The sequence below is a fragment of the Larus michahellis genome, chromosome 3, assembly GCF_964199755.1.
Source record: "Larus michahellis chromosome 3, bLarMic1.1, whole genome shotgun sequence".
Taxonomy (NCBI): Eukaryota; Metazoa; Chordata; class Aves; order Charadriiformes; family Laridae; genus Larus; species Larus michahellis.
Genome location: NC_133898.1, coordinates 49,009,492 through 49,018,448, shown reverse-complemented (window position 1 = coordinate 49,018,448; position 8,957 = coordinate 49,009,492). Strand labels below are relative to the sequence as shown.

General features: G+C 43.4%; 1 protein-coding gene across 5 annotated transcripts in view; it reads left to right on the top strand.

Moving 5' to 3' along the window:
- The first annotated feature begins 7,410 nt into the window (after nucleotides 1-7,410).
- GPR137B (G protein-coupled receptor 137B) overlaps nucleotides 7,411-8,957 on the top strand; it is a 34,021-nt gene continuing 32,474 nt past the window's right edge. Inside the window, exon 1 of one of the 5 annotated variants that reach the window (XM_074580058.1) lies at nucleotides 7,411-7,855. In XM_074580058.1, coding sequence (XP_074436159.1) covers nucleotides 7,780-7,855 — 76 coding nt within the window. In that variant the 5' untranslated portion in view covers nucleotides 7,411-7,779. The remainder of the gene's footprint in view (nucleotides 7,856-8,957) is intronic. The other 4 variants (XM_074580060.1, XM_074580064.1, XM_074580062.1 and 1 more) reach the window with 4 other exon arrangements.

The window sequence follows — 8,957 nt, the reverse complement described above, 5'->3', positions numbered from 1 at the left end:
GAGAGCATTGTGTTCTTCCTGAGGGAAATCTGCTGCTCTCTCTTTCTTCCATATTAGTAAATACAATTCAGTTATTTAAGTACTCAGCACAGGACTTCGCCTCATCAAAAATGTAATTATTTTATGCAGCTTATTCCCTGCAGTAGTGCTGAAGCATAAAGCAGATTTTCATACAGCAGTCAATGTATAGTAGTCTCAACAGCACTTTCCACTACTACTCTGTCAAATCTCAAAACCTTTCTTGTTGATTTAAGAAACATTTACTATTATTCCACTTTACAAATAGAAAAATTAAGGGACCAAAGAAATATGGGTTGTCCACCTGGCAAATCAGAAGACACACGGGAAACTCAGTGGAGATTTCCTGACAACCAGAAGTAGCTTTCTGAAGTGGACCAGATCATGTTTCTTCCTAAGGCAAATGCCAGTTTCAAGTAATAACTGTCTCTGTGGGTATCCAGAATGTGAAGCTGTATAGTTACTCGTAACGTTCACAAGCCTCAAGAAAGCTCACCAACTTCAGATATTCAGGGGATTACCACATGGCAGAAATTAATGAAAAATCAAAAGGAAAACTTAGAGTCATTCTTCTAAGGTGAATACGTAAAGAAGAATTCTGTTGCTGGCTGCCAAATTCAGCCTTACTGGGGGGCTTAGGACTGACAAATTACAATTTAGCAAGCAGAGAAACATACAAAACTTTTGCAACCACTTACAATCTGTGTGGTGGAGGAACTAAAAGGTTGGTCTTAAATATCTGCCTGCTGTTTCTGATCTCCGTAAATTGTGCCATCACTTTGAAAACAGGATGTATGCTTCAGAGTAAAGGAAAACAAACAGGCCAATTAAACACAACAGCAGCAGCAAATCACCCCTGACTGTGCAGTATTTTTCAAATAACCCTCTATCCAAAGACAGCAAAGTACAAAGATAGGAGAATTAGAGAGGAACTTCTGCCTGGAATGATTCTAGCCTGAATAACACCTTACCTTTAAAGTTTCCACAGCATCATGTCCATTTTACATGGCAAACTATGACAAAGACTAACTTAATTTTCCTGTTTGCTGATGCTCACTTTCACATATTCAGCAGCATACCCTGCACATTTCATACATCTAAGCATTCTCAAAAACTTGGGAACATTCCTGCCTGAGCATTTGCAACCTTGGGACTTGTATTTAGTATCATATATATTATACATACAGAAGAACTTATAAATACATTACCCTTATTATTTCACTGCCACTAGCTCTCACAATTTTTCTAGTTTCTATGATTTCTGAATGTTCCCTCCAGTGCACTAATGTTTTCTCAGGCTTTTCAGAATGACTTAAACAGAAATCCCCCCAAATTGCTCAGCCTTGCCTAAGGACGAGACCTTTGTCGTCTCCAAAGAGCCCATCTTCACCAAACATGCTTTATCCCTCTTGGTACCAGATATAAACATTTCTTGCCTGTGTTGCTTCAGCAGAGTAACAAGTCAGTTACTGCCCCAGCACCCAAACCAGCTGCTTTCAGCTGCTCCTGGCTGCGCTGGAGCCAGACCCAGAACTGAGAACTGCTGAACATCCACTGGCTTCAGTAACCTCACTCCTTACTTTGGGATGTCTTTTTTCCAATTGAGAAGGAATAAATCAGGGAGGGGGAAAACTGGATTTCAAAAAGGAGTCAGAAGAGAGAAGGATGGTGGGAAAGAGAAAGAACCTGAGTTTTTTAAGTCAGAGGATACAAATATAAGCCCTGACGTTGCTGACAGTTGTGCATGCAAATTGTCCCATTCACTTTAAGGTGGTTGATCACATAGTAACAGCAAGTAGAAGAAAACAACTTGGGCTATCCAATCCTGCAGGCAAAGAAGCAAGAAGTAGACTGCTGCCTAACCATGCATGCACTCCCAGCCCTACCAAATGACACCCAAGGTCTGCTGATCCTGCTGGTCTTGGCACCCTGCATGAAAAAATGGATCTCTTCTTTGACTGACGGTCTCACTTATCTTCAGTAATTCCCAGCTGAGATGAGTGAATTCTCTAAATGAGTGCCTGCTGCGTTTGAATAAAGGAGAAATGCTGCCACTCAGTAATAAGGAAGGCACGCCTGACTCGCTAGGCACAAGAAAGGCACTGGTACTTGTCCAAAGAGCAAAAATTGGGTGAAGTTAGTGCAAACCAAAAAGACAGAGCAGCACACAGTAGGCACCAAGAGGCTTAAACAGTGTATTTGTAAGTTATTTCTTGTTGAGATTGACTCCTGCTTCCTATGTCTAATTTCTGTCTTTAGACTCCATTCAGTGCATGTTAAAGAGTTCTTGGCATTGAAGGCTTTCTCTTTAGGATATCTGGCAAACTGAAAATACAATGAAGCAGAAGCTGAGGGCCCCAGCAGATTTTCCCCTGTCAGAGGTCCCACACCTGTGAAGTCAACCAGCAAAGGTTCCAAGCATATGCTATTCAACATGCACAGGCCACAGTATGTGATACTTTTAATATTGCACACCTTGCAACCTCACACACAATACTTTTAATATTGCACACACTTGCAACCTCACCTAAACACTGAGGAAGAACTTCTTTACTTTGAGGGTGGCAGAGCACTGGAACAGGCTGCCCAGAGAGGTGGTGGAGTCTCCAACTCTGGAGACATTCAAAACCCACCTGAACGCGTTCCTGTGCAACCTGCTCTAGGTGACCCTGCTCTGGCAGGGGGGTTGGACTAGATGATCTCCAGAGGTCCCTTCCAACCCTATGATTCTATGAAAAGGTGACTTTTCCAAGTTGGCATCTTGAAAACAGCCAAGAAGCTACGATATCACAAGGAAAGCAAAGGCTCACCACAAAGGATGTACCTATGCAGCCAAAAGTTATCCTAAAGGAGGTAAACACGTTGTGCAGCTCCACAGAGAAATTTCAAAATTGAAACAAAGCCCAGACAAACTCAAACACTTAGCATGGCAGACTGAATCCAGTGACTGATGAGAATCTCTTGCCTGCCCATGTGTCAAGCTTTACACATTAAAAGTGAGACAAACAACTGACTCCTACCACTCAGCTTTTTGCAGACTCTTTCTCAAGGGAAGCTGTTCCCTTCCTGCTCCCCCACCTCTCCCCGACACACTGTATCTAAGACACCCTGTCTTTCAGACTGGAGATGGTGCTCACTGTCAACCGTTATTAGCTGCTTCGTAGGTTTTCAAGGCTGTGGTGGGCGGGAGTTTGCACAGGCCATGCTGGGAGGGGGACCGCAGGACCCCATGCTGGCACACTGTACTTTTCCCACTACAACGTTACTGTCAGTTTTTTTCCATGCTGCTCGGGTACAGAAAAGTAACAACAGCACCCTCCGCTGGCCCCTGCCATGAAGACACCTGCAGTAAAGGGGCTGATTGGAGCTGCTGCTAGATCTGTTATGTTAAATCTAGAGAAATGCATCTTTTTACTAAACATACTAATAGGTCATAGAATCATTTACTTTGGAAAAGACCTTTAAGATCATCGAGTCCAACCGTTAACACAGCACTGCCAAGTTCACCACTAACCCATGTCCCTAAGCGCCACATCTACACATCTTTTAAATACGTCCGGGGTGGCGACTCAACCACTTCCCTGGACAGCCTGTTCCAATGCTTGATAACCCTTTCTGTGAAGAATTTTTTCCTAATATCCAATCTAAATGTTCTCTGTACTTGAGGCTGTTTCCTCTTGTCCTATCACTTGTTATTTGGGAGAAGAGACCGATAAGATCTCCCCTCAGCCTCCTTTTCTCCAGGTTAAACAACCTCAGTTCCCAGTGAATACCCCCTGAAAGGATGGGATTTGTTACTGCTGAGTTTTCAGAATTTTTAACAGCTTTGCATACGCAGGTACTTATCACAAAATGTCACAGAGATATTTGTATCCTTTCATTAATCTCTGTATTTTACAGAGAATTAAAAAAGGCGTAGAATTTTCCATGGTCTCTGTATCTGTCAGTCACTGTGTTTTCAATAGAGAGCACAGAAGGAGATGTAGTTGCTTTACTTTTTAGTGAAAAGATTTTTTTTTTCAAAACAGACCTCATTTCTTCTAACATTAAATTCACTTCTGTTATAGCACTATAAGGCTTTTATAAAGAGGATATACTGTCCAAATAACTAGCTTCATGTTTGCTTTTTTTAATAAAAATCTCTTTCTTTTTATAAATTTCTGCAAACTGAACAAATTAAAATAATTTACATTTTGTGTAATTACACATTTACAGTGTGTCTCAATGAAAACATTTTGAAGACTGAATTTTTCTTGCGCAACTCATTTTTATAGAGCTCTATGGGGGAAACTGACTGCCCCCCTCAACTGACTTCTGATTACCAGATCACACTGTCTTTTTTATCGCAAACTTTCTCTGAAATGACTATTTTGCTTCTCTTAATTCAAAATTATTGATAGACATAAACACTATAAAATAGGTAGGCTGTTAGAATAGATTTGGTAAGATCCTAACTAAATTATAACCAAAGCTGTCTGAAGATACAGATAGAGGCTTGTGTGTCCTACCTTTGAAGATGCAGTCCTGGCAGTTCTTTCTACTTCATATCTTTATATATCTTTATACTCTTTTACCATGTGTTTGAACATAGGACATGCCTTTGGCAAGGTGCAATAAACGGCCTAGTGCTGTAGGACTCCTAAGACTACAGTTTTATCCTTGTGGCTCTCTACAATTTGTATTCTCAAAAAACCCAATACTCAGCATGACATATGTAATGGACACCTGATGTCACCGACCTAAGAAACAATTGTGACAAGCAGTCCCAACATATGATAATCCCAACAAGCACTGTCAATTAGTTAAAATCACTTTTGATTTTAGCTTTGTCATTGATGCCACTGGTTGAAGTCTCTTTAGTACATCTCTCACATTTAAACTGACAAACTATATTACGCATATCTCAAAATGTTTCATACTGATTAATCAGACTCAAATTCAGCTGCTCAGTTTCTTTCGTTAAGGTAGTTTAAAATTCTGTGTATTTTTTCTATTCATCAACCAAGTGGCTGTACCACCTGTGCCAAGCTGAGATTTAGACATTCATTACTTTTTTAAAAAATCTGGGCCAACAAAATGTGAAAAATAAAAGACAGCAGTTTCTGATGAAACATTCTCAGCAATGGCATAGTTAAGATGAAGCAAATACAGCTGCATACAGGAACACACATCTTAAAACATTTTAATAGCAAAAATGATTGAAGTCCTTTTACTGCAATGTTGTCTGTTCTATAAGAGGATTGGAAATCTGCCATTGTATTATACTGGATTTTGCTCCAAAATAAACTACAGCCAGCACAGCTGGAGGTGACAGAAGTATGTCCAGGATAAATACCTACTCCCTGCCCTCCATCCCAGCTGTTAAATCATTCTATCCGTTTTCCTTTCACAGCATGTAGTACTGGACAGTTTCTACCCTCTCCTCTCTGCAAAGCTCCTCAGCCCTTCCCATCCTGTAGTTACAAAGACCTGATGTGCCCTTATGCAAACCCTTATTTTACTAAACCTCAGTTTGCATATATCTTACACCCTACAAACAACTGTATCACTTCCTAACAACTCCTAACTAGGCTCCTCCTAGAATGCTTGTTGTGCTACTACTCTGTCCTCTGAATGAGGAAGGATCCTGGGGAAAAATAATCACTAAAGGTAACACCAAAAAGCACTCGCAAGAGGGTTCAAACAAAACTTGTGCTGACTTAATGCTGCCATTTCCGAATTTTTAAATAGTTAATATCATATGACTTCATAATGATATAATTTATTTACTAGTTATAACTTGAAGTATATTTATATTTAATGATATATTAACGTATAATATTAATATAGCTACACAATGTATGTCTATTTATTTTTATAATTTTGATTTATTATAAATTTATTGTCAAATATTACTATTAAGGAATTATAATTGTAGCCAAGATGCTTATTTAATACAATAAACTTACATAGACACAGGTTTATGAAAAGAAATGAGAAAGACAAAGTTTTTGCTATCCACATGGTATCACCAAGCATCTTGCTTGTGAGAACTTTACAAAAATCCCCCAAAGGTTAAGAAATCTGCTTAGTACTTACTTTCTCCAAGCAGAGTTTCTCTTTAATGTAGTTCCTATAATAACATCTGCAGCTCTGTTTCTTCAAACTTTCTCCTTTCCTCTTTTTTCACTATTTTCTTTTTTCACACTTTTACAGTTCTCTGCTCTGCTCCACCCACTAGCGCAATTTATTCAGCTGGGCCATTTGAAGTCTAATGCATTTAATGTTCTGTCATGGTATAAACAAACACAAACAGTTGGCACGATTATTAAATTCACTAAATGACCATCTTTTATTTTACTGCATTAGAAGCAAAAGCAGTTCCATTTAAAAACATACAATATATTCTTGGCCCTTTTTCCCCCCATAAAACCAACATTTTATCAAGCCACCTACTATTAACTTTATTTTTCACATAAATGTATTTTAATGACGTTAAGGAGGATAAGATTGATTTCGGCCACTGAGCCACAGTTCACAAAAAAATAAAAACCTGCAGAAGCAATTAGGACAAAGAGCGGGACAATGCTGGTTACTGCTTTGCCAGAGGGGTAAATCCGGAAAAGCTGCTGGTCAGGACAGGAAACCGCCTGGCTAAATGCAGCTGGCTGAAGGACACGAACTGACCTAACTTCGTCTGTTTCTCTTTCAGGGGAGTTTTATGAAGGAAACACACATCTTCTCAGGCAGGCATGACAGAAAAGCAGATGCCCTCAGGACACACCGAGCTGGAGGGGAAAGAAACCAGCTGCAGTCTCCTCAGCGTGTCCTTCTCGGGTGGTCAGCAGAAGGAAGTCAATTGCCTGCCCAGGCCTCTGGCTCCTGTATAACTCTGAATGCTGTACATACACCAGTAGCAGCCTTAACAAATAATAACATAAGCGACCCCACAGCTCACAGGTGGGATCCCCCGGGGCCGGAGGCCGGGATGCCGCCACCGCCCGCCCTGAGGTAACGGCGCCCCAGGGCTCCCCCCGGGCCTGCCAGGCCCTGTGCCCGCCGCCTCCCGCGCCCGGCCCGGCTCCGCCTCCGCCCTGGGGTTTGTAAGTGGAAGTTGTTGCGCTCGCCCTGTCAGCCCTGAAAATAATAAAAATAATTTAAAATTTAAAAAAAGAAAAATTTAAAAAATCGGAATTTAACCCCATCAACAAGCAGCGTGGTAAAACCATTCCCATTTCTCATTTTCTCCTCGCAGAGCCGTGCCCAACCTTCAGCACACGAAGGCGACTACGTCCGCAGAGCGGCAAACCCGCAGCCGAGCCCCGATACCCCGGGGGGCGACCCCCGTGCCACCACAGCCACGGCCCGCCCGCCGCCTGCGACCGGTTCCAGCCGGTGCCGGCCGGCGCCTGCGGTGCGGCGCCGCGCCACTAGGGGGAGCCGTAGTGCCGAAGAGACGCGGCCGGGCCGGCCTGAGGGGAGCGGGCCTGCCTGGACCGGGCCTGGCCGGCGCTGACCCTCTGCCCGCCTTGTTTGAGGGGAAGAGCCGCGGAGAACCCGTCTCTCTCCGGCTCACCGCCCCCTCTCACCCCCTCCTCGTCCTCCTCAGGGCCCTGCGCCTCGGGGATAGAGGAGTGTGGGGTCGTGGCGAAGGTTGAGGCCGCTCCCAGCGCGGGGAGGCTATGAGCGAGCCTTCCCTGTCCCTTGCCGTTGGCAGATGGGGACAGAGCGCCTCTGGGAGCAGACGAGGGGTCCCAGACTGTCTTCGCTTCCTTTCTGCTGATGGAGGGGCACCTCAGAAGGGGTGAGGACGCAGCTCAGCCTGGGGGCTGTAGAAGTTGCCCTTCTGCCCCGCCAGGTAAGGTGCCAGCTCTTTCCCCTTCCTCAGCTTGAACCTGGAGGAGCTACCCCAGTCCTGTGCCCTCAGGTGTAGGCTTGTACAAGTCATACAGCAGCAGGAAAGTAACAGCACAAATACACACATATGAACATAGGATATGCATACAAATGATACACACGTACAAGGCAAGGAAGGGTGCTGTCAGTTGAACCTTGTGTGTTAAGTGCTGAACACAAATTTGCTGCAGAGGTCTGCTTACTACTTGGTTTTAGCCCAGGAGTTCTGTTTGCCGCTCAGGTCTTTGGCAGGTGTCTTTAAGTACAGATATTCACTAATGATCAAAGAAACCTCATCCTGCGGGAATTCATCCCTGAGCTGTAGGTTTGACACGTAGCTCAGGAATTTGCTGTTTCTCTGCACAGCTACATCACCTCACGCTCCCAGATGTGATCCTTTGTTTCCAGCCACACTGGCTACCGCTTTCCAGCCTGTTCTTATATCCTAGAAAGGCCAGACTGGGGTTCTGTAGGCCCCTCACCAACAAAAATGTTGTCAGCACTACTCCAAGGATGGATGGCCCTATGGCTGAAAAGTTTCTGCAGTGACCATTCAGGATTCAGCCTTGCCAAATGCAGTTTAGGAAAATGAGGAAACATGAAGCTGCTCAGACCATCTGTGAGCCCACTTCCTAACATTGCACAGTCCTCTGAGCTACTATGGATGCCAGCAGCAGCTGGAGCAGATTTGGGATACTGGAGTTGATAACCTTACCCAGACATTAACCTGAGAAGAATTCAGCAAGCTTCTGGACTTTTTGCTTCCATAGCTGAATTCTCAGCTGCTTGAATGAGCAGATAATCAGGGCTGAAGCAGATGATTTCTAACGTGGGGCTTTATTAGCTGTGAGCCAGATGCTTCCTGTTGTCTAAGTAACAGAAGCCAAGAGAAGAAAATGAATTAACTCTCTCTACTAGATGTGGCTAAAATCATCCCTATTTAATTGGTCTTTTATTCTTTACTCATCAAGGTTTTTGTCAAGAGAAGATGTGTTCCCTGCCAGGATGTGCCAAACACTGGGCCAAGTGATCTTTAGCACTCAAACCCACCTCCCTCTGTTCTC